General features: G+C 34.3%; 3 protein-coding genes across 4 annotated transcripts; 2 read left to right on the forward strand and 1 right to left on the reverse strand.

The window, feature by feature from the left end:
• Window positions 1-12,935: 12,935 nt before the first annotated feature.
• LOC141674143 (uncharacterized) lies at window positions 12,936-17,528 on the forward strand. Of its 2 annotated transcripts, none has more exons than XM_074480867.1 (6): window positions 12,936-13,652; window positions 14,066-14,277; window positions 15,647-15,941; window positions 16,099-16,184; window positions 16,275-16,366; window positions 16,776-17,528. In XM_074480867.1, the coding sequence occupies exons 1-6, from the start codon at window positions 13,374-13,376 to the stop codon at window positions 17,009-17,011; spliced, it is 1,200 nt and encodes a 399-aa protein (XP_074336968.1). In that variant the 5' UTR covers window positions 12,936-13,373; the 3' UTR covers window positions 17,012-17,528. The 2 variants fall into 2 exon arrangements, with proteins under 2 accessions (XP_074336968.1, XP_074336972.1); XM_074480871.1 differs by having other exon boundaries at window positions 12,937-13,652; window positions 15,650-15,941.
• Window positions 17,529-18,910: 1,382 nt separating this feature from the next.
• Window positions 18,911-19,488, reverse strand: LOC141674154 (non-specific lipid-transfer protein 2-like). The gene has a single exon (XM_074480878.1). It carries the CDS (start codon window positions 19,398-19,400, stop codon window positions 19,095-19,097), a length of 306 nt encoding a protein of 101 aa, XP_074336979.1. The 5' UTR covers window positions 19,401-19,488; the 3' UTR covers window positions 18,911-19,094.
• Window positions 19,489-23,001: 3,513 nt separating this feature from the next.
• Window positions 23,002-25,804, forward strand: LOC141674158 (receptor protein kinase-like protein ZAR1). Its single transcript, XM_074480881.1, has 2 exons — window positions 23,002-24,668; window positions 24,795-25,804. Exons 1-2 carry the CDS (start codon window positions 23,213-23,215, stop codon window positions 25,457-25,459), a joined length of 2,121 nt encoding a protein of 706 aa, XP_074336982.1. The 5' UTR covers window positions 23,002-23,212; the 3' UTR covers window positions 25,460-25,804.
• Window positions 25,805-26,030: the final 226 nt, after the last annotated feature.

Here is a 26,030-nt window from a genome sequence, read left to right on the forward strand (position 1 = left end):
TTATCAGTTTTTACTGAAGACTTTGTGATAGCTTTCGATAAACATAATCAAGTGTTAGTTCTTTGCAAAAAAAACAAGGTTTGAGATCATGGTACATGACATTAACCTGATCAAATCCTCTCCAATTCAAATGGATGTTCTCATTATTAATGAACAACAACTGTCATAACTGAAAGGAATATGTCCTAAGTCCAATCATGTATTAGGATTTAGGAATAACTTTTATGTAATCTGTTTTGATTTCATTGATATTAATAAAAGACTTGTTTTGTTTTTATTACGGGCTTTATCTATTTAAGTGTTTAAATAAGATATACCATAGTTTAGAGTAAAGCTTTTTATGGATTATGATGAGATCATAATAGTGAGACCTAAAAGATGATAACTCTAAACTTAAATAGTTCCTGGTCGTAGGATTACTAACTGGTAATTAATAATCCGCAAAGATCGGTACATACTATGCTTGCTTCATTATGAAGGATGTCTGTTCTCATAGACATTTGTGTGGTGACACTATAGCTAGTATGTAGGTGCTTATTATAGAATAAGTTCACTAAACATGACTCGCCCAGCTGAACAACTGATGGAGTTCACTCACGTGTCAGCAGTTGTTCATATAGTGATAGTTGTACAAGTATCCTTAGACTTGAGGTCATCACAGTCATCTTGTGTACACTGAACTATGCTTTGGTTTAGTTCTTAGTCTCCAGGGACAATTATTAGGGCTCTACTGGATATAGGAATTTGTACACGAAGATAGTGTATGATCAATAAAGGATCTACCCCTTCCAGTGAAGGAAGCGAATGTTCAAGGCTGATCCACTTATGCTAGTTCAGGAATCTCTGGCCAGAGTGAATGAAATTAGAAAGGAGTTTCTAATTTGCATAGAACTAAGCATAGTAAATGGTAAGCAAGTGATTGAATTAGATAGGCTTGACACGAGATCCATGCCTTGTATTTAATCAGGACATTGTAGGGTAGAAGGAGTTTATTGTACGATAACTATTCACTGAATAGGTTCTTGGTATTCTAAGCAGTGAATTCATATTATCCGGATAGTCGCGATATGCTGAGAAGTATCCCTCACGATGTAGAATAAATGTGATTAATTAATTAATCATATTTAATAAATTAGAGAATTTATATAAATAATGATAAAATAGTTTTATTATTATTTATTTCTACTACCGGCTTAATATTGAACCTATAGGGTCACGCCATAAAAAGAGAATAATTTTATGGTGGAGGATTTAATTAATAATGGCTAATAATTATTTATTTGTGAAATAAATAATTAATTGGCAAATTTAATAATTGATTAAATGAGATTTAATTAATTATAAATTAATTAAGAAAAGTTCTTAATATTATTAATTATTTAATTTTTGGAAATTAAATCAAGAGAGAGAATTATTTCTAAAGTGTTTACTAAAAAGGATTAATAATTAAAAGGTGTTTTAATTATTAATGAGAATAATAAATGGGATAATAATAATAATATTTATGGGAAAATTTCAGCTGAAAATTTTGCCTATAAATATACTATTATAGACCCTATTTTATTTGAACTCAAAAACCTAAAAGTTTTAGAAAACCAAATTATCTCCACCTCCTCCTCCTCTTTAACGTCGTTTTCTTGGTGGATACCGGTGGAGTGCTTCACGTTTGAGGAGCAGCTGCTATGGATCTCCGATCGTTGCTTTTGGATCGCTATTAAAGGTTAGTAATCGATCCATATGTTTTTACCACGATTTATATGCTTTTATTTGGATTTTATGTGTGTAAAAGTATTTTGCCATGCCTCCGCTGCGATTAAAATCCAACAATGGTATCAGAGCAAAGGTTGTATGCATATAGATCTGTGGTAAAAATTTCAGAATTTTATGTGCTTGTATGAATTAATTATGATTTTTACAAGTTATATCATGGATTAATTTTGTCTGATGAGAAAACATTTCTCAGAATAATTTTGAATGTTGATCTGGGTTCTACAAGTGTTGTAGATCGTCTGGGTATTTTTTTCATAATTTTATGATGTATAGATTTTTTATTATGAATTTTTGAAGTTTTTGTAATTAAATTCGTAATTAAATAAGTAAATATATGTATATATAGTATATATATGTTTGTATTGCTTGTCTACATAATCTGTGAGGGTTCTACTGTTGAATGCACGGGAGAAAGAAGAGTACAGAGACAGTCAGGTACGGCGGCACGCTAGTCGAGGAGGAAAGCGGCGGCGTTTCGCAGCAAAAGAAAAAAAAAGGGGTGTCGCGCATTCTGGGAATGCGTTACACCCTGTGGCGCATTCACGGAATGCGTTACACCTTTTAATGGCTTAAAAGGGTTGTAACGCATCACCAGAATGCGTTACAGGGCTTGTAACGCGTTCCTGTAATGCGTTACAGCCCGACTGTCCACATTAAAATTGATTTTTTGGGAGTTTCGTAACTCCGTTTTAGGCGTGCAATATACCGTTGGATTCGTTTTTCCGAGACGGATCTAATGGAGTGATCAATTTTAGTTTATATAAAAGTTTTGAACTGTTTATATTTCTATGAAGTGTTTTAAAGCTGTTTTTAACTGTTTTAACTGCTTTTAAATGCTTCATGTGATACATAGATGATGTAACATGCCTACCTTGATGTTTATTCATGTTGATATATGTGATATATGCTTAGTTTATCATGCGATGATAGATTTAGGTGAATTTAAATGAACATAAGGCGTTTGTTAGACAACCTAGTATAATGAAATTGTTTCATAACTTTAATAACAATATTATGAATACAATCATGAGATTCTTGTGTTTGTGAAACACGTAATTGAATATGAATTTTTGATATGAGAGAAAGGATGATTCTGTCGACAACAGATTTCTATCTGTAAGAAAGGGTTATTAAGTGACGCCTCTTGACAATGTTCCACCCGATCTGGGAATCATCTAATTATTGATTATTGATTTGAAATATTTAATATAAAAGGAAGAATCTCTTTATAATATGATTATGATTGTAACGTAATATAATCCCTCTAAAATTAAATAATATCAAGTAGTAATTGGCCAATGACACAACGGGCTTGTGTCGGTCATAGCCTTCCAACATGATAGAAAATAGTTCTTATTTTTGAATCATTGTCGGTTCGTGCTACAGCCGAGGGCTTTGATTTCGAAATAAGAAATACTTGTCTATTACATAGAGATGTGTACATTGAATAAGAATCTAAAGGTCGGTACGTGCTACAGCCGTGGGCCTTTGGGGACTGATTCAACTGTACGGAATGTTGGGTTAGACTTGACTTAGAATATTGAGTTTGTCGTGCCACAACCGAGACTCAATTATTCAAGAGGCTAAAGTTTGATTAGGGAATAACATTAGAAGTAATTGACAAGAGTTGTCTGCCTATTGAACATTACATGGCGGTTCGTGCTACAGCCGGGGTTGTGTAATGGAATGTAGGATCCCTATTCCCACTAGCATTATGAATGCTTAATTTTTCACGTAGGGGGTTGAATAAATTAGATAAACTAGTGGGATCCACTTATGAATAAAGACCCGATTCATATTAGTGTTTTAAAATGAAATCGAATATTTGCTAAGTGTTGTTATGTGTTTATCATTTACAGATTTACAATATACATTATGTCTTCTGCACTATCACTCAGGAGCATACTGGATGCTCACAAATTGACTAGTCCTAATTATGCTGACTGGCTTCGAAACTTGAGAATTGTTCTCAGGATTGAGAAGCTGGAATACGTGATTGACTCACCTAAGCCTACTTAACCTGCTAGTGATGCACATAATGATGAACATGTTGTGTATCGTAAGTGGATAGATGATGCAAATGTTGCTCAATGCATCATGCTAGCTTCCATGAACATTGAGCTACAGAAGCAACATGAGCATATGGATGCTCACACTATCCTCATGCATCTACAAGAGTTGTATGATATGGCAGGGATGACAGCTCGATATGAGATATCGAATGAGCTGTTCGGTTGTAGGATGTCTGAGGGATCATCTGTGAATGACCATGTACTTAAGATGCTCAATTTGATTGAACGTCTTGGACAACTTGGTTTTGCCATGGATGGGGAGCTGAGCCAAGACTTGGTCTTGCAATCGCTTTCGAGTTCGTTCTCGCAGTTTGTTGTGAACTTTCACATGAATAAGTTGGATGTCAGCCTGCCTGAACTCCACAACATGTTGAAGACTGCGGAATCGAATTTCCCCCCTAAGAAGAGTTCTGTTCTTCTAATTGGTGAAGGTTCCAATCCTAAGAAAAGGAAAAGGAACTCTTCTAAGAAGAAGAAAGTAGGTGAAGAAAAGCCGGTTCCACCAAAAGCTGAAGACCCCAAGAGCAAAGTTGTTTGCTTTCACTGTAACAAGGTGGGGCACTGGAAGAGGAACTGCAAGGTTTACCTTGCAGAATTGAAGAAGAAGAAGGGTAGTGAGACTACCGCTTCTGATTCAGGTATGTTCATGATAGAAGTGAATATGTCATTAAATCAAATTTCTACTTGGGTATTAGATATCGCCTGTGGTTCTCATATCTGCAATTTGTTGCAGGGACTAAGGAGAAGTAGGACTCTTGAAGAAGAGGAGGTGATTCTACTGATGGGAAATGGAGCAAGAGTTGTTGCTGAAGATGTATAATCATTTCATTTATATATGCCTACGGGCAAGACTATTGTTTTTAAAATAATTGTTATTTTGTTCCCTCGATTGTGAGGAATATTATTCCCATGTAAGACTTGGCTGGATTTTCATTTATTATTGAGAATAATGAATGTTCTATTCTTAGAGATAATATTCTTTATGGACGTGGTACTTTAAATAATGGTCTATATAAATGTGACATAATTTTCTTCAGATTGAACAAACTAATAAAAGAAAAGGGATGATGAAAATCTGACTTCATAGTGGCACTGCAGTCTCCATTTAGTAGACATGGAGAGAGGGCTGAAAATTTGCTAGGAATGGTACACACAGATGTATGTGGACCAATGTCTACGCAAGCCATGGGTGGATTTTTATACTTCATTACTTTCATGGATAATAGATATAGATTCAGATATGTGTTTGATGAAACACAAGTCTGAAGCCTTTGAAAAGTTCAAAGAGTATAAGTATGAAGTGGAGAAACAACCAAACATAGTATTATAACTCTTCGATCAGATCGAGGTGGTGAATACTTTAATGGAGTGTTTCTAGATTATCTCAAAGTAAATGGTATAGTCTCCCAGTGGACTCCTCCAGATTGGTATCTGAAAGGAGAAATTGAACTTTTTTAGACATAGTTCGGTCCATGATGAGCTATACAAATCTTCCAGTATTCCTATGGGGTTATGCATTGGAAACCTCAGCATATTTACTGAATAAGGTGCCTTCCAAATCTGTTCCTCAAACTCCGTATGAGATATGGAAAGAAAGGAAACCGAGTCTTAAACACGTTAAGATTTGGGGATGTCCAGCTTATGTCAAGTAAGTTGACCCAGATAAGTTGGAATATCGATCCGTAAAATGTAGTTTTGTGGGATATCCTAAAGAGACTTTAGGGTATTACTTTTGCACCGATCATCGGGTGTTTGTCTCCAGACATGCTACCTTTTTGGAAAAGGAGTTTATCCTTGAAAGAAACAGTGGGAGCAAAATTGAACTTGATGAAGTTCAAGAAGCACAAACTACTACGGATCAAGTGGAAACACCTGTTCTGACTGAACAACCTTTTGTGGAACAGCCCATTCATAGGTCAGGGAGAGTGTCTCGCCAACCTGAGAGGTAATATGGCCTTGTCATTGAGAATGACAATGAGTTGTCGATCATTGATGATGACGACCCTGTGACCTATAATGAGGCTATGAGTAGTGTTGACTCAGAGAAATGGCAAAGTGCCATGAAATCCGGAATGGAATCTATGTATACGGTATACAAAAGATAGATTATAGCAGATGGCCAGGTGGAGACCTTTAAGGCCAGGCTTTTGGCAAAAGGATTCAAACAAAGGTAATGGATTGACTTTGATGAAACCTTTTACTTGTAGCCCTGTTAAAATCAGTTCGGATTTTGCTTGCGATTGCTGCTTACTACGACTATGAGATCTGTCATATAGCCAGATGGTTTTCTTTCCAAGGGAAATGAAAGCCTAGTGTGTAAGCTACTGCGAACCATATATGGTTTAAAGCAAGCTTCTCGAAAGATGGAACATTCGTTTTGATGAGACAACCAAAGAGTTTGATTTTATCAAAAACGTAGATGAACCATGTGTCTACAAAAGGGTAAGTGGGAGTGCGGTAACATTTCTTGTATTGTATTGAAATAGAGTTGACACACATAATAACATAGCAGACCCACTTACAAAACTACTTTCTGAAAGTCACTTTGATCGTCATAAAGACTAGATGGGTATTAGATACCAGAGTGATTGGCTTTAGTACAAGTGGGAGATTGAAAGAAATATGTCCTAAGTCCAATCATGTATTAGGATTTAGGAATAACTTTTATGTAATCTGTTTTGATTTCATTGATATTAATAAAAGACTTGTTTTGTTTTTATTACGAGCTTTATCTATTTAAGTGTTTAAATAAGATATACCATAGTTTAGAGTAAAGCTTTTTATGGATTATGATGAGATCATGATAGTGAGACCTAAATGATGATAACTCTAAACTTAAATAGTTCCTGGTCGTAGGATTACTAACTAGTAATTAATAATCCGCAAAGATCGGTACATACTATGCTTGCTTCATTATGAAGGATGTCTGTTCTCATAGATATTTGTGTGGTGACACTATAGCTAGTATGTAGGTGCTTATTATAGAATAAGTTCACTAAACATGACTCGCCCAGCTGAACAATTGATGGAGTTCACTCACGTGTCAGCAGTTGTTCACATAGTGATAGTTGTACAAGTATCCTTAGACTTGAGGTCATCACAGTCATCTTGTGTACACTGAACTATGTTTTGGTTTAGTTCTTAGTCTCCAGGGGCAATTATTAGGGCTCTACTGGGTATAGGAATTTGTACACGAAGATAGTGTATGATCAATAAAGGATCTACCCCTTCCAGTGAAGGAAGCGAATGTTCAAGGCTGATCCACTTATGCTAGTTCAGGAATCTCTGGCCAGAGTGAATGAAATTAGAAAGGAGTTTCTAATTTGCATAGAACTAAACATAGTAAATGGTAAGCAAGTGATTGAATTAGATAGGCTTGACACGAGATCCATGCCTTGTATTTAATCAGGACATTGTAGGGTAGAAGGAGTTTATTGTACGGTAACTATTCACTGAATAGGTTCTTGGTATTCTAAGCAGTGAATTCATATTATCCGGATAGTCGCGATATGCTGAGAAGTATCCCTCACGATGTAGAATAAATATGATTAATTAATTAATCTTATTTAATAAATTAGAGAATTTATATAAATAATGATAAAATAGTTTTATTATTATTTATTTCTACTACCGGCTTAATATTGAACCTACATGGTCACGCCATAAAAAGAGAATGATTTTATGGTGGAGGAATTAATTAATAATGGCTAATAATTATTTATTTATGAAATAAATAATTAATTGGCAAATTTAATAATTGATTAAATGAGATTTAATTGATTATAAATTAATTAAGAAAAGTTCTTAATATTATTAATTATTTAATTTTTGGAAATTAAATCAAGAGAGAGAATTATTTCTAAAATGTTTAGAAAAAGGATTAATAATTAAAATGTGTTTTAATTATTAATGAGAATAATAAATGGGATAATAATTATAATCTTTATGGGAAAATTTCAGCTGAAAATTTTGCCTATAAATATACTATTATAGACCCTATTTTATTTGAACCCAAAAACCCAAAAGTTTTAGAAAACCAAATTCTCTCCACCTCCTTCTCCTCTTTAACGTCGTTTTCTTGGTGGATACCGGTGGAGTGCTTCACGTTTGAGGAGCAGCTGCTAAGGATCTCCGATCGTTGCTTTTGGATCGCTATTAAAGGTTAGTAATCGATCCATATGTTTTTACCACGATTTATATGCTTTTATTTGGATTTTAAGTGTGTAAAAGTGTTTTGTCATGCCTCCGCTGCTATTAAAATCCAAAATAACCAGTGTGTCAACTGTGAGCTTAATTGTGATCTTCAGATTCACAAGGTATAAATATTGTTATTACGTTATTAGCATTTATTTTAAATACTGATTTAGTCTTTTCGACATTTATTTTTTATGATATAAATCATGTTGATATGAGTACTTCTAGACCTTATTTAAGGACTATCTCTAGTAGTATGACCACAAACCACCGTTCTTTAGCCACCTCTTATTTCTGTATGACAATCTTTTTGAGTTTTTTCAGTTACATGTGTGAAAAGATTGAGAGAAAAACAGAATTCAAGAGAGGCAGAATAGAGAGGTGGATGAAAGATAAGATATAGTAATCCTTGCGAGGAAGCCCTGACTATTAAAAGTCATGAGATGTGTGGTGTGAGCAGTAGTGAGACTACTTTAAAAGAATAGAGACGTTAAGTTTTATTTGCTATATGTTTGCAGGTGCCCAGAGTACTAGAGAAACAGATGTTGAACAACAGTCTGTTGAACCTCAAGTAAACTCTGATGTACCAAGTGCTATTAATCTCCCTGCAAGTCTAAGTACTGATACTTTCTTGCAGTCCATACATTCTACTATTCCACCACATGAGACAATCCCTGTTTTTGTTGAAAAACAGTTCATTTTCTCTATTTTTCCATCACCTGAGAAAATACTTCTTGTTGCCGAAGATGAAGTAGCACAACAGTCCATTCATAAAGTTTCATCCATTTCAGAATCACCACAGCATTCTACAGGAACCGAAGTCCTGGAAGTTAATCTCGAAACTCCAATTCATTTATCTACAATACTTGAAGATATGGATTTAACTGCCGAAGGTGTGGAATCTTCTGAAGATGCTGGATCATATACTGCACCATTTTCTAATTATATTCAACATGCTGAAGCTGATGATGAAGTTCAACAATTAGTGCACAATCCAGTTGCTTTTGAAGAATCTAATGATGATGAAGAATCTAATACTTCTAATGCTATTATAGATCCCGATGATGATCTTCTCTTCCTTAAAGATATGCTTATGCATGTGAGATAACTGAAAACGAAAGAGTTTGATACTAAGAAAACAAAGTATTATTTTGATGAATTGTTACTTGGTCAACCCAACATAAATATGTTGGGTACATGTTACAAATAGTTTTACCCTAACCCAACCCAGGCCGATTCATTAATAAATCACCCATAATTTTATATAATTTTTTAAGATAAATGGGTTGTGTACGGGTTACATGTAATTACACATTTTCTCATATGTTTTCATGTAACTACTAGACATGTAACTACTACAATATCTGAATGGATTGTATATTACTCCGTTTGTCTCTCCCATTTATTTACAATTTTCTTTTTGGGATGTCCTTCCAATTATTTACATTTCAAAAACTTCCAAAAAAGGAAAAAAATTATAATATAAAAACAACCACATCGACTACTTATCTCCATTATACCCGCTTTATACATTAAATATCAATCAGTCCCACTACTTTACTCACTTTTTAACTTTAATCCACTACTTTATCATTTTTCTTAATCTTTGTTCCCAACTCAAATGTGAACAAATGGGAAGGATGAAGGAAATATTTTTTTTTTCTCATCTCCAGTATTATATAAAGATTCCTAATTAATATGATAAAATTTTATTTGTTCAATTTATGGTTATATACTCGTTTTCGTTTACAGATGTATGGTTAATTTTGTCTGGTTGTGCATATGATTTATGAAATGATATATGTACTAAAATTATGATATTAGTTAAATTTAAATATTAGTATTATAATCGTAAGTTATAGACATTTTGTTTTTTATTTAATTTTTCAAAATGAGCGATAATATATACTATTGATATTTTTAATAGGATCTTTCAACTCATCAAAACCGACTCAACCTAACCCAAATCGATCTACGATGGGTAGGGTTGAGTTACGAACTTATATTTTACGGATTAAGTTAAAAAATTTCAAACCGATTTAATTGGGTCGAATTAAAAAATCACCTTCAAACTTATCAACCCGACCCATGTGTAGCCGTACATGTCATTAATTGTTCAACTAGATTTAACAAAGGTTTTTGCACAAACTCTCTGGTCACAACAAATTTCTGTTTCCAAATTTATTACATGCACATTTCAATAATTACAAGTAGTTGAATAAAATCAATAAGTTACAGGGCCTCAGTTACTTATTCGCTTATAAGCTGGTAAGTATTTATTTTGTGTCCGTTTGCTAAATCTTAAAATAATTAATTTATGACTTAAGTTGAATAGATTATTTAGTTTGTGCATGTTTGACAAATTTTAAAATAAGTAATTTATAATTTAAGTTGAATAAATAATAAGTAGATAAATACTTATAAGTTATATAAGTGTTTGGATAATTTTATTTATAAGTCAGCTTTTTTACTTAAATAAACTAAAATTTAAATATAATTATATTAATTCGCCAATTTTAGATTTGATTAATATTTCAAAACATATTTTTAAAATTAAAGTTAATAAAAAACGAAAAAATAAAATAAATTGAAGAAAATACGTCTCTACTGACATTCAACTTAACAGTTTATAAATTATAAATTCAATTTATATTTTAAATTCGATTTATAAATTAAATCGACAAACACTACCCAATAAGCTGTTAGGGGCTGACTTATAAGTCGGGGCTGAGGCCCTTTGTGTACAAGGTTGTATTATATACAGATAAAGATGCACAAAAAACCCGGGCCCGAAAATCTGGTCCGACCCGATCCGGTCAAAGCCCGGCCTGGTCCTGGCCCGGGCTTCGGGCCTCGACAAGCCCTATATTTTTAGGCAAAGCCCGGCCCGGCCCGACCCCGTTAAACGCCCGGGCTTTGGCCCGGCCCGACCCGATTAAAAGCCCGAAAAAACCCGGTTATAATCTGATTATTCTAATATATTTTCTTATATATTTATAAATTCACATTTACTATAAATATAAATAATATTTTAAACACATATATATTTACATATTTGTGATTAATAATATTATTTATATACTTCGTTGCATAAATAATGAAATAAGATATAATAAGTACACTATATATATTTGGATATCATTGTTATCATAACAATGATAAAATATATTATTCTATAAATATGTTTATTTTTTGCCGAACTTAAATGTTTTCAACGAAGTAATGTTTTCATAAAATATTTCATGTAAACTAATACATTTTTACGATGATCTAGTTGCTAACATATATATTCTTCGGAATCTCTAATAATACTCGATTCGATTTAAATTAGAAAAAAGTCCGGCCCGATCCGGTCCGAGAAAAAGCCCGGTTAAGCCCGACTCGAGGGCCCAAATGGGCTCTGACATTTTCGGAAAGCCCAGTCCGGGCCGGCCCGGTCAAAGTCAAAGTCCGAAAAGTCTTGCCCGGTCAAAACCCGGACTTTTTAAGTCCCGGTCAAAGCCCGGCCCGGTGACCTTTTGTGCATCTCTTTATATACAGATGGAGAGAATAGACTAGTCCGGGGTGAGAGAAAACCAAAAAAATAATGAAAATAAAAAAGAAGTTTAAAATGATGTAATTTTTGTTTATATCTCAAGTAACAACATGAGATGTACCGCAGGGTCCGTTTTCTCGTGATATTTGATTCAATTTTGATGCATAATTCTAAAAAAAACACATATCATTGATTATAATGTGATTTTTATCAAAATGGAACCAAATCATATTATAACCATCCCCACTTAAATAAATATATAGGTGTCTAATTTGAAAGAATCGTCCATCTAATATTTTTAAATCAAATTGATTGGAAAATAATTGCATATCAAGATTAATTTGTTGACGAATTTAAAATATAAAAATTTACACAAAATTTTAAAGAAATATTTTAAAAATAATTTTTAATATAAAAATATAAATTTACTACAAATTTCATTTGATAACTATGAAAAATGAATAAATTTGGTCTAATATTCATTATTACATACTAAAAAATAAAATTTATGAATTTGATATATTTTAATAAGCATAATTTTTGTGAAGATAGGAAGGTGTATGAGCATCCACCCAAGTAAAAACCGAAAATAATAAAAAAGAAGACATCACCTATCACCTCGGTAGTGGATACAACACAACTACTCACATTCAAGATAAGAATGGGCACACACTAGGCTGTGCATTCGGTTCGGTTAACCGTAAATCGAACCGAATAATCGAAAAAATTTCGGTTCGGTTAACCAAATTATAAAATTCGGTTCGATTTTCGGTAGGAAAATTTCAGCAATTCGGTTTTTACCGCGGTTAACCGAAAACCGATTACAATTACCGAAGTTTCATATTATATATAAATAAAATATTAATACTTTAATATACATATATTATTACATTTACATACATCAGACATCTTCGCTTTTCTGGTCTGAGCGCCGCTAGAAACCTAGAACCAAACATCGATTACAGGATTCATCTTCATCGATTCAGCAGAGAAAAAAATTCTGTTCGGTTCGGTTTTAACGGAATGCATAGCCCTAGCACACACTCGTGTCACACACGTTGTCAAAGTTAATCTTAACTCGGAATCTTGTTATGTAATAAGAAACCAATCGAAACCTCAATTAATTTTTAATATTTGTATAGAATATCAGTATTTATTACATTTTATTCGAGTTTTCAATTTTGTATTTAATATATTAGCACGTGTCTTAAGTTTTAACATGTTAGTATATTTTATCGTAAATAATAAAGAGGTCTCATATTTAAAAACATAGTGAAATTCGTCTTTCAATTAATATAATTTATTTATAAATACCACAAAATAATTAATAATATTTGTTAAAACAATAAGGTTTCCTTTCTTCTTCGCCTAGCCTTCCATTTATTCATTGACTGCTTCTGTTCTCACCTTCCTTTCTTATCATCTTCTTCTTCTTTAATTCCCTCTGTAATTCTCAATCTATACACACACCTATACATACAACTCTGCATCCTCAAATACATTTTATCAAATAATTATCAAATTAAACACACATATATTTTTTTTAATTTTTTTATATTTTTTAAAAATCTGCTAGGGTTTATTAACAAATTCTCAATTTTTAATCCCAAATTCGTCGAATTAATCATACGCATATTTAATTATATATACATATATATATGCTATATTTATATAATTAGAATTAAGCAAGTAATATTTAATAATTGAAATTGTTGGTTTGAAGTGTTAATATTTGTGTTGTAATTGTGTAATTATATAAGTTTGTAATTAGGGTTTACAGGAGGTTGAAATTAGGGGTAAAGATGCTAGGAGCTGGGTTGCAATTTGGGCGGAAACGAGGAGAAGATCGATTTTACAACCCGGCCAAGGCTCGTTCTACGCGGAGAGGTCAATTGAATCAGGATCATCTAAGGAGAGCTCTTAGTGATGTTACTGCTAGTCAATCGAAAGCTTCGGTGAATTCGAAAGAGCAGGAGATTGTTAAGGAGGTGCCTTTAGAGCCGGTTGTGTCTCCGTTGTGTAATTTAGAACGGTTTCTCGAGTCGGTTATTCCGTCTGTTCGTGCTCAGTATCCGTCTAAGGTTTGTTGCTAGTATCGAAATGTTTAAGTTTTCGTAGTTAAAGTATAAGTGGTTATTCGTGAGTGGTGATTTAAATGTGAAATGTTGGTTTGTTGTGTTGGACGATTAAATGAATATATTTGTGTAAAATGTCGCTGTGTTAGTAATTAAGTGATTTTATGTTTATGATAGAAATGTATATAATACAATTGGTAATTTAAATTTGTTGATCGAAATGTTTATTGTATAATTGGTAATATAAGTATGTAATGTTGGTTTGTTACTACCTACTAGTATCGAAATGTTCAAGAGAATATATTTATAGTATATTTATTAGAAAATGTTTGAGTGAATAAATTCATGGTCGAAATGTTTATTGTTATATTGGTAATGTGATGTTAGTGTATGATATGATTAATTGTGTTTTAATGTAGAGACTGTCGAAGATACGGAGGGGTTGTGAAGGGGAATTAAAGCCGTTTTTCTTGCTTAGTGATTTGTGGGAGTCATTTAAGGAGTGGAGTGCTTATGGTGTTGGTGTTCCTTTGTTACTTAATGATACAGAGTCTGTGATTCAGTATTATGTTCCGTATTTATCTGGCATGCAATTGTATGTTGATCGATCAAAACCTTCAGCAGAGACAAGGTACTTATAATTGTGGTAATGTTTGAAATGTTTTGTCCAAAGGGCAACAATTGTTCTTGTTGATATATGGTTATATGCTGTATTATAACCCATAACTCTGCATAATATATGAAGAATAATGTAGACTAAAAATCTAGGATTTGTAGCTGATGTTGCGCTACGTAGTTTACAATATCTTCTGTTCACCATTATTTGTGGTTTAACATAAACTGCAAGTTAACTGGACACATCGCATTATGAACACAGAAAACTATAGAACAATGGAGCCACACCACTATATTTGTAATATGGAGTTAGTAATTTAGCGATTAAATAATTTGATGTTGCTTGTTTTACATTTACTTATGATTAAACTTGAGGCATGATTTATGTTGGATATGAAGAGACAATGTAAAAGTGCAGTATCTACGAGTAAATGCATAAATTTATGCTATTATAATATTATATAGTTAATTTGCAAATTTTAAGTTTGAGCTGTTTGCGTCACCAACTTGTTTGTAACTATACATTTGGATGCATTATTTTGCTTTGTTCTTTGGTATGTGTGGAAGTGGTTGTTTTTAATTTTTTCTTAGAACTTATATGAATTATGAATCCTTGATATATATTCTTCCTCTCATACATGTTAATGGAAGGCATGGTAGACTACTTATATGCTGTATAGAGCAGGGCAACTTTCTGTTGAATGAAGAAGAGAGTTTTTTTAACCAAGTGGATATCACCAAAATAATTTATGTTATACACTCAAAACCTACGACTCAAACTGGCTTAGAAGTTGAATTTCAAGTAGGAAATATATCTTAATCTCAAGTTTGTGATTCGAGTTGACAAAAAAATTATTATCATCCCGCCATACGCTTTACTCTTAATTTTCCTTTGCCAATTTATTTCTTTGTAATAAGTCACAATTTATACATTATCTGTTGAACTAGTATCCAAACAGATTATAACTTATCCCTAAATTTTTTACTTTAACTGTCAACTTATTAAAACAAATTTAAGTTAGTAACTTATTTAAAGGCAAGCTAATGGGATATAAACAAATTTGTTGTTAGAAAACTAGTATAAGATCCTGGAAATGGTCTTTCTCTAACACCTTGGGGTTTTAGAGCGGCTGGTTCCTTAACATTTGTTTCTCTTAACTTTAACTTTTAGCCTTATATTATTATTTCCTGAAAATTATGGCTACTTGATGAAAAAATGTTGATTGAATAGTATTCAGTTAGCTGTATTTTAACCACAGAACAGTTCATATGATTTGTTAGCTCAAGGTTTGACCTTACTCAATGTAAGGTTTGACTTTATCAGTTATATGTTCCTTGATCTTGGTGGAGACTTCTTTTATGTATCTGGGTTTTCTTCATTGAAGCAGGAGGCCAGGTGAGGATAGTGATGTGGAATATAGTATTTCTAGTAGTGATGGAAGCAGTGATTATGAGCATGATAGAAGTTGCATGAGTTATTTGACGGAACAGCGGAGTTACAACCATTCAACAGGTGAGCTAATCCAGAGAGTGGAGGGTTTGACACTGCGGGACCAGAATAATACCCTCCAAGAAGGATTTTCCAGTGACGAGGGTGAACCTAGTAAAGCTCAAGATTTCTTGTTATTTGAGTATCTTGAACGGGATCCACCTTTTGGCAGGGGACCTTTAGCGGACAAGGTTAGCCACTGCTTCCCCTTCCATAACAGTTTCTGATCTCTGTTTAATTTGTTTAAATTATTTTGAAAACTTGTACTTCTGGTGTGTAAATGTGTTTTGTTTGTTGGTGTTAATTATATTACATATATTGATTAGTTTTTTTATCTTATTATTATAGATAACTAATCTTGCTTTTCGGTTCCCTGAATTGAAATCACTGAGGAGCTGCGATTTGCAACCTTCCAGTTGGATATCTGTGGCCTGGTAAAGACTGTTGTAATTTGCATTGAGCCTGCATTTGTTCAGCACAAGCAGGTCTATACACATGACTTAATGGTGATTAAATAATTACAGGTATCCAATATATAGGATCCCAATGGGACAAACACTAAAGGATCTGGACGCTTGCTTCTTGACATTCCATCATCTTTCTACCCCCATGACAGGTGAGAGTTCTTTTTTTTTTGCCCTAAATATGAACATGAATCCATTGGTGTTTGCTTCCCGTATTCAGTTCGCTTGTCTTGGTCATTGCATCTTTCCTGGGGTTTTGTTCTAGTTCTCATCTTTAGATATTAACGTAGGTACTCATGCTGGTCTTCTTGTATAGCCTTTTCGGTCTTCTTGTATTGCCTTTTCCTGACAAGCGGTGTTATAAGCTTTTGGTTTCTCCTAATACTGTAATTATATATTTCAGTTCTTAATCATATTTTCATGGTTGTCACCATCATATCTTCAGCTTCTTGTCGTGTTCCTGGAATGGGTCTGATGTGAGGGTGATAGTTCTAGTTACATGAGACAGCTTACATACAAAGTATATGTTTTGAGCCCTGTAGACATTTTCAAATTTTGCAGATAATCCAAGTACGGCTCCTGCTCCTGCTTCAGCTCCAGTTCTGACATGTCCCAGTGAGATTGATGGTGTTCCAAGGATGTCATTGCCTGTTTTTGGTTTTGCTTCGTACAAGTTTAAATCATCACTATGGACAGAAAATGGCCAACTAGTGAGTTTTCTCTTGCAGGCCGCCGATAATTGGCTGACTTCGCGCCAGGTCAATCACCCAGATTTTAGTTTCTTCTGCCGTAGATGATAATTGGAGATGACTTCCTTCCTCTTGGAAGTCACTCAGGGAAGGCTCATAGTTTCATAAAGGGAAAGTAAGAGAAGAGTTTTAAAAAAACAAACAGAAAGTATGGGCTCGAAAGAAAGATGATCAAGGTGCTACTGGATGTAACAAGGTCAATGACTGTATAAAAGAATTAGACATAATAGAGTTTTAGGTAGGTGCAGAAGGGCCGAAGCAAATCCCGTAGATGACCACCTCTGCATGCAAATAGTAGAAATGTTTAATCTAGTTTATGTGGCGTGGTGTTAGAACAGGCTTATTTTTTCTGTCCTGATATTATAATGTTTTTGTAAACTTGCGAGGGGATTTTGATAGGTATAATTAATAGATATAGAGGCCCTTGTAATGTTTCCTGACTGAATTTATTCATATTCAAATGGAAAAAAACAAATTTAGGTATTATATACTAATTTCCTTGTATGATAACCTGTATCTGTAGTTTGATGAATTGGTGTTCAAATATGTTTAAACGATTGATGAACCCCGTGAATCCTTTTTTTTTTGCATGCAATTCAGTTATACTGAAATCCATCTTGTCAATATGGTTTTGTTTTAGGAACCAATTTTTCTTGGTAGACAGTGGCAAATTGACTTGTACAAAAATTGATAATGGTACTGGTGACTGGGATTTTAGAGATAAACTAGCATACTTTGTGCAAGGAAATCCACGAACATAGAGAATTTTTGTGTAGTCCATGAATTTGTTTAACCATCACTTGCTTATGGCCGTCGGATCTTTATTTTTTTTCCTGTGACCAAGTTAGAAAGTTGGACAATTAAGTACGGATAGTAGCAGAAAAACGATAACTTTAACTTTTTTCCTCAACAAAATTGACAAAAGTAACTTATTCTAATATTCTAATTTTATATTTCATTTTTCTCTTTTCGTAAATAAAATATAGTGGCAACTTTTAAAATGTGAACCAGGTATTTTTCAGACATTTTTAAGTATACAAATTTCTATTTAGGGTAATGCCACCAAATTAACATGTCAAGTTGTGGAATATTACCAAAATACCCTACTCTTGCCATATATACAAAGGCAACAAAGACATTGCATGGGTTCACATCTCATAGGCCATAAGAAAATAAAGCTTCACGTTGGTAGCCACAGCCATGGCTTCCAACGGCAATGCAAACAGGAAAAATGCCTTTGTAGTCGCGGCCCTAATACTATTAATGGTAACGCCATCGTATGCAGAGAATTTATCCTTGTGGAACAGGTGGAAAGCAAGAATCAACAACAACTTGTTTCCTAGGGTAGAGGTAACTTTGTTCAATGAATCAGAGGACAAGGTTCTCTATATGTGTAGCTTTGGCGATGAAAAGGAAAGGTCATTACGGGTGCTAGAAGGAGGGCAACAGAATAGCTGGAATTTTACGCAATTTGCATTTCCTTTGCATTGGTGTTATCTTTATGTGAATGAAAACAGACATGGTTTCTTTTGGGCTTATGGTGTGAGATCAAGGTGCATCAAATGCTTCTGGAAAGTCGGAAAGTTTCCTTTTCTTTATAGGAGTGATCGGAACAGATGGGAACGTCAACAATTGTTTCCTCCGCAAAATCTTAAATTCAACCTTACTATGCCTAAAGATGCATAATTTTCTTCTTGAATGAATTTAAAGAGGAATGCAGGCATGGAATGATACATTGAAGCCTTTTTTTGAGGATGCTGATGGAAATTATGTAGTGCATTTCTGAAAATTTCATTCCATTTGCCTCCAATTCCATTTTGCGTCTTGTTATGATTAACCTGTAATCCAGGCATTTTTTGTTGTGATTGTGACATGAAGTGTTAGATATTATGTACACACACATGCCCTGCATATTCATATAATGAAAGCACTGAAACACAAGATACATTACACTAAATCTGCAAACTTGAGGAATAACAATTGCTTTACATAGCATAGAAAACAGTCCATATCAAAATAGCATACATATCTTGATTCCACATAAAATAAAGAGCTAACTAGATAGCTTGCACACACATGGTACAGAGGATATAATATAAATAGGCAAAAGACGGACGCGATTGATTATTACTTAGGTGCAGGTGGTAGGAAAAGGAGTGCCACAAGTGTCAGCAACCTTCCTGGCATTGGGAGAGTTGATGAATTTCTGGAGAAAAGGGTTCTTCATGTAGTTGCAAAGACAAGGTGTTTGTTCCTTTAACTTGCTACAACATATCGGAGTTGGCGTGGTTGTTGCAGATGTGATGGCGTTTGCACAAGGACTTAGCTCCACCGCGTTACATGTCACTGCAGCTGCAGTAGTCGGTGAAATTTGATCACCAATGACCACCGTCGTGATTAAAAACATCATCAGAATTGCTGCACCTGATTTTCCCATTATCAGTCTCTTCTGAATTTCTTTCTAGGAGAAGGTGAGAGTTTGATGCTTGGATATATGAAGTTTGTACTAGTTATGCATCTAATTTATAAGCACCGCAGGGGGACCATGTACTAATTAAGTCTAAATTACTACAGAGAATCACTAGTAATACGTTGTAGCAATTACTACTTATCACAAAAAGTGGATACATAAATGATTATGATGTGAAGCCATATATCCTTTTCGGTGGTGCGATTTGATGCCTTTATATGTAGCTATAACGTGGTTAAATCGCTCATCTTAACTTAATTTTTATATTCTGCACTTAAAATTGATTTAATGTCAGATTTTGACATAATGGATATGTTTATCAACTCCATAAGTAGGCATCTAGTACTTGTAAGTTGACACCTCAAGGGCATGCCGAATTTCAAATAAGAAAATTCATCATCTTAAATCTAATATCAGCCCTTTATAGATGATACCATGGATAGGCAAACGTTTCTAGGTACAGTTGGAGGTCCAAGTCCTTTTCTTTATGGCGAAAAAATATTTTTGATAGGCTAATTTATACGGAAGCTAGCCTAATCCAGCACGAAAGCAGGTTCATCGAAGGTTCAACTTAAGCATGCTGGTTAAATCACATTAAATACATCGTCTCACTAGAAGAGAAAGAATCAATTACGATGGATTAGTCACAGTTGATGAGGCATCTTTCGAATTGAGGTTGTGTTCAGTATTGGTAGTTCAAGACTTCCTTCCACAACCCTGTCTCACAAGGTTCATCCTGCTCTGGGTAGATGATCGATGCGAGGAAATGTATTAGCTACCCGAAATCCCGAATAATTGATGCAGACTGGTTGTTTATAACAATGATGAGAAACAAATCATGCGTCTCATTATTACTTACCACTGCAGCAACTGTGCAAAAGCATGCGAAGCTCTAAAATCAGAGTAATATAAGAGCAAGTAGAATCTTGTTTGATCTGTTCAGCAATAATAGATTATTCAACAAAGCATTAAGCGTGGAGTCGATGATGATTTTTTTAGCTATAATCTATCCTCTGAAAGTGTCCTGGATCTACCCTTAATTGTAGAAGATGAGGAATTGAGACGTGCCTGAATAAAAATAGTAGACATGTAACTGTATGTTTATTTTATTGCAGTAACTTTTGGAACATGCTTCCTCACATGAATGCCTGCTTGCTAAAAAAAATACAGTAATAGGTTTTTTAAAGAACATAGAAGTTGAACAACCTCTTAACTAATTTTCCATGTGTCTGTTAGTTTCATCTCCTAACTGCATCAATCTACAAAGAGGGCTCCTATTGCTCGCGATCTAATAATAGCAGAGCTGCAGAGTCAATATATTAGATAGTTATCTGCAGCCAGGCCAGTTTTCATTAGGATTCAGCAAGATCCAGTGGCAAAGGTTTCTACCATAAACTTCCTGGTATTGGAGCTTTGTCTTCTGCCGACAAACATCAGTTTTTTTCATAGGCATATAATTCCTATATTAAGTTTGATCATACGCAGGACATTACATTACCATCAATATATTCTGCGGTACTTGACAAATTGAGCACGAGAGAACAGATTTATCAATTACCCTCTGGAATAATGCGTATGCTAAGAGAGTATCTTGACCTAAAAGATGATAAAGCTGGCATGATCTTAAAATGCAACACTAGACAATTGTAGTACCTTTACATAAGCAAAAGGTGAAACAAGCGTCACACTAACCCGTCAATTCGGGATCCAATTCGAGATCACTTGCCGCTTGGCAGAGTGCTAGCGACATGAGTTTACTGCCCTTACCAATACCTTGGATCTGCAGTGTGACAAATTGTATGAGCCCCTTTGTACAATTAATTTAAATCAAGTCTTACATTAGCATTATGGTTACAGTCGAACAGTCATAAGTTTCTTGTATGTGTAATGTGTTTACTAATTCCGGATTCCTCTGCTAATTCTTATCTCAAAATATATGTCCATCCAGACCTTCTCTGCTTGTACTGATATAAACATATTCGTCCGAAAATGTCAAAATCTTCAAGAACCTTCATGCGTTTTACAATTTGCAAATTTATAAAATGCATATGCTGATCTCATAAATAAGCTTCGACAGTGCAGCTTAGCCTTCAAGCACCTTCCATATTTCGACAGGAAAAGTATCTGTGGTTTTTGCAGAGCAGGATCTGCAGCATTTTGCGGTAATCACCACTATAGTACTTTTTTATTCAACCCTGAATCATCTGGATTCAAATAGATACCATTCCTTTAAAAATTAAAATATATAGATGTTGTCATCTGATTGCAAGAACTATCCCTCACTTCTTTAAAAGGTAATTTGTAGAGTGTTATGTTATGCATGGAGGGAATGTAACAGTCAAACTATTGGTGAGCAATTCAAATTTATGTTTTATGTATTGGGCGTCAGTCGACGAGAATCACTTGTTGACAAACTATGCCGAAAGCTTTCGCTTATAGGCTAAATTCTAAACTTTAAAAATTAAGCATAGATATAGTAACGTAATCCTAACATTCATATTAATTTTCCGTGTTACATTATTTACAAAATTTTCAGTAATCACTTGTCAATGATCGGTATATTTACGTAACATGCAACTTGTAAAGTCAAGTTTTAAGTTAGACTATTGAAACCAAATCACACTCGTAAATGGTATGTCTAATGGTCAATGGTTATGGAATTGAATTCGATTACCATTAAAAATTATGAGAATTTTCATTTGATCAAATATTTTTTTCCACAGATGCCTAGATTCTAATCTCAATAGACAATAGCCAAAAAATGAGAAAAATAATGCAATCTTCTTGCAAAGTCTTCTCCTTGCAGTACCAAGTCAGAAATCAACGTTTTGTATGACATGTAACACCAAAATTAATCAATTTTGTCAACAATTTTTTACCCTCAAAGTAGACTATTACTAAATTTTAATACCAATTCACATTCTAATTATATAAATAGTCAGTGGTTACAGAATACCTATAACCACTAACATTTTTTTGTATTTTTTTGTATGTATGACAAAAATAACATTTTTTTGGGACTAAGTGACAAGAATACTTATTTTCAATATCCTGACCATTTTTATCAATCAAATACCCATTCTCAGATTGGGTATCTCAAAAAAAAAATTATTTTTATTTTTGTAAAAAAAACATTTTTCAGAAAAAAAAACAAAAAAAAATAGTTGAAATACCCAATTTGAAAATGGGTATTCGGGCATATACCCAATTTGAGAAAGCGTATTTCATATATTTAATCTCAGAAAGCGTATTTCAACTTAAAAAAAAAATTGGTCGAAATACCCAGTCTGAGAATGGGTAATCGGCATATACCCAATCTCAGAATGGGTAATCGGTCATATACCCGATCTGTGAGAAAGCGTATTCCAAATACCCAATCTGAGAAAAATATTCCGTCGTTATTTTTGACCGCATTTCTCAAATTTGGTATTTTGGTCACAAATTTCAAAAAAAATGATATTTTTGACCTTCATGAATTATAATAGTCAGTGGTTATAGAATTAGATTCCTTTACCAACCTTCTTTTTCGTATAAAAAAAAACCAAACATAAACTAAAGTACAAGTCCAGTCTGTATCTATGTATGTATGTATTTTCCCAATGTCTAGTTTCCTGTAACCACCTTTACTCTTTCTTCAACACTTCTGTCTTCTCCCTTGTCCATATTCTCTCTATTCTCTGTAAGTCTATGTGTGTATGTAGACATTTCTTGCTTTTCTTGGAAAAACAAGGTAAGCTTTCACAACCATTCTAATTTGTTGCTCATTTTTTCCCCTAAAAATGCTAGCTTTATTCTTGTTCATTTTTGTGTTGAGCTCACAAAACTTCGTAAATTGTGTAAATGATGAAGGCTATGCACTTTTATCATTTAAACAGTTCATTACTGAAGACCCTCTAGGGTCACTTAAAAACTGGAACATTTCTGATGAGACTCCTTGTTCTTGGAGTGGTGTTACATGCAAAGGCCTAAAAGTTGTGTCTCTAAGTATACCTAAACAGAAGCTTAAAGGGCTTGTTTCACCTTCTTTAGGCTCTTTGTCTCAGCTTAGACATGTTAATTTAAGGAACAATAAGTTGTTTGGAAGCTTACCTTTTGAGCTTTTTAGAGCTCAAGGGTTAAAAAGTTTGGTTCTTTATGGTAATTCTTTATCTGGGCCAGTGCCATTTGATGTAGGAAAGCTTAGTTACCTTCTAATTTTGGACTTGTCACAGAATTTGTTTAATGGCTCATTGCCAAGTTCATTGGTTCAGTGTAAGAGACTGAGAACTCTTGTTCTTAGTCAGAACAATTTTAGTGGTGGTTTGCCTGAGGGGTTTGGGGTTAGTTTAGGTTATCTTGAGAAACTCGATGTTTCGATTAATAGGTTTAGTGGTCCTGTTCCTAGTGATTTAGGGAACTTGTCGAATTTGCAAGGAACTGCTGATTTATCGCATAATTTGTTTAGTGGTTCGATTCCTGCTAGTCTTGGAAACCTTCCTGAGAAGGTTTATATAGATCTTACTTACAATAATTTTACTGGTCCAATACCGCAAACTGGTGCTCTGATTAATAGAGGACCTACAGCTTTTATTGGGAATCCTGGGCTTTGTGGACCTCCATTGAAGAACCAGTGTGGTACAAGTGCAAGTTCACCTTCGTCTTCTATCCCGTTTTTGCCAAGCGATGTTCCGCCACAGTATGGTGGTGATGGGAAGGGTGCGAGAAGAGGCTTAAGTGAAGGATCTATAATTGCTATTGTTGTGGGTGATATTATTGGAATTTGTGTTTTTGGTTTACTGTTTATGTACTGTTATTCGAGGGTATGTGGTTCGAGAAAAGGTGAAAATGGTTATGATTCTGGGAAGAAATTGAAGGGAAAGAACGATTGTTTATGCTTTGGGAAGGATGAGTCGGAGACCTTATCCGAAAAAGTGGAGCAATACGACCTAGTACCATTGGGTATGCAGCTTGATTATGACCTAGAAGAGCTTCTTAAGGCTTCTGCATTTGTGCTGGGGAAGAGCGGGATTGGAATTGTTTACAAAGTTGTGCTTGAAGATGGAACTACCTTGGCTGTGAGAAGGTTGGGGGAAGGGGGTACCCAAAGGTTCAAGGAATTCCAAAAAGAAGTAGAAGCAATAGGGAAGCTTAGGCATCCTAATATTGTAACTCTTCGAGCCTACTATTGGTCTGTTGATGAGAAGCTGCTTATATATGATTACATCCAGAATGGTAACCTTGCCACTGCAATTCATGGTGAGCCTTGGTCCTTTGTTTCCCACATGAAAACTTAATGTATTAACTTCTTTAATCTATGATATATCAGTTTATGATGACATTTCTGATGATTAATTTAACTTTGATCCCTGATAATATCCTCAGGGAAGCCAGGAATGAATCCTTTTACACCTCTCTCATGGCCTTCGAGGTTAAAAATTATGAAAGGAGTCGCAAAAGGCATGGTTTATCTTCATGAATTCAGCCCTAAAAAGTATGTCCATGGAGACCTCAAGCCAACTAATATATTACTCGGGCAGAACTTGGAAGCCCATATCTCTGACTTCGGACTTGGACGCCTTGCTAATATAGCAGGAGGAACTCCAATTGTGGAATCCAGCCGAATGGCTTCTGAAAATATTCATGAGAAGCAGCAAGATAATACACCTTCAGAAGTGACTGCAGTGAACTCGCCTGCAAATTTGAGATCATGTTATCAAGATCCTGAGGCCCTAAAAGCTATCAAGCCATCCCAGAAGTGGGATGTTTATTCATATGGGGTCATTCTACTGGAAATGATTACTGGAAGACCACCTATCGTCCATTTGGACACCACAGAAATGGATATTGTTCACTGGATTCAGCTTTGCATCGAGGAGAAAACACCATTTTCAGAAGTTCTGGACCCATATTTAACTAAAGATGCTGATAGAGAGGATGAAATAATTGCTGTCCTAAAAATTGCAATGACATGCATTCAGAGTAGCCCCGAGAGAAGACCATCAATGAGACACATGTTCGATGCTTTAGAAAGACTTTCAACTAAATGAAAACTGAATGAACCGTTCTAACGACATGTAACAAATCCGGTTGCAGTGAAGCTTGAGGGGGTTGATTTGCAGAATTGTTAGAATTGAAAGAAGATTAGAAGATGGACATGGACTTGTCTGTGAAAGGGCCCAGCTGGAAGATATTGCAGGATTTTTGGCCTTGTATTTGCTACATGTGAGAAATGTCTTCTTGTGGCTCTTGTTACAGGCATTTTCTGTTTGTTGTTTACCACTTTACCATGATATGTGTTACTATTGTGTTAGGTGTATGATGTAGTAGTATCTCTTGTTTTTCTGTACCTCTGTAATGCACTTTTTAGAACAGAGAAACTTGAGCAAATTAAATTTAACTGTCAGTCACACTTTTTATCATTAAGTCTCCTATCACTGATCACATAAATTCTGAATATAACAATTCTTCAACTTACCAATCCTTTAAATTGCGAGATGAACTGAAATGCATTTGTACTACACTAAAATGAACAGAACGACCACTTATTATGTTTATAGAGTTACATAGCACTTTTATATACTCCAAACACCATGCTAGTTTTATCACAATTAACACAGA

Source organism: Apium graveolens, chromosome 1 (genome assembly GCF_009905375.1).
Source record: "Apium graveolens cultivar Ventura chromosome 1, ASM990537v1, whole genome shotgun sequence".
NCBI lineage: Eukaryota > Viridiplantae > Streptophyta > Magnoliopsida > Apiales > Apiaceae > Apium > Apium graveolens.

Excerpts from the sequence above, each read along its gene's own strand:
- LOC141674143 (XM_074480867.1), top strand. The coding sequence starts at position 13,374 with ATGCTAGGAGCTGGGTTGCAATTTGGGCGGAAACGAGGAGAAGATCGA. Across the intron at positions 14,278-15,646 it reads AAACCTTCAGCAGAGACAAG|CAGGAGGCCAGGTGAGGATA; the intron begins GTACTTATAATT and ends TCTTCATTGAAG. Across the intron at positions 16,367-16,775 it reads TCTTTCTACCCCCATGACAG|ATAATCCAAGTACGGCTCCT; the intron begins GTGAGAGTTCTT and ends CAAATTTTGCAG.
- LOC141674158 (XM_074480881.1), top strand. The coding sequence starts at position 23,213 with ATGCTAGCTTTATTCTTGTTCATTTTTGTGTTGAGCTCACAAAACTTC. Across the intron at positions 24,669-24,794 it reads CCTTGCCACTGCAATTCATG|GGAAGCCAGGAATGAATCCT; the intron begins GTGAGCCTTGGT and ends TAATATCCTCAG.
- LOC141674154 (XM_074480878.1), bottom strand. The coding sequence starts at position 19,400 with ATGGGAAAATCAGGTGCAGCAATTCTGATGATGTTTTTAATCACGACG.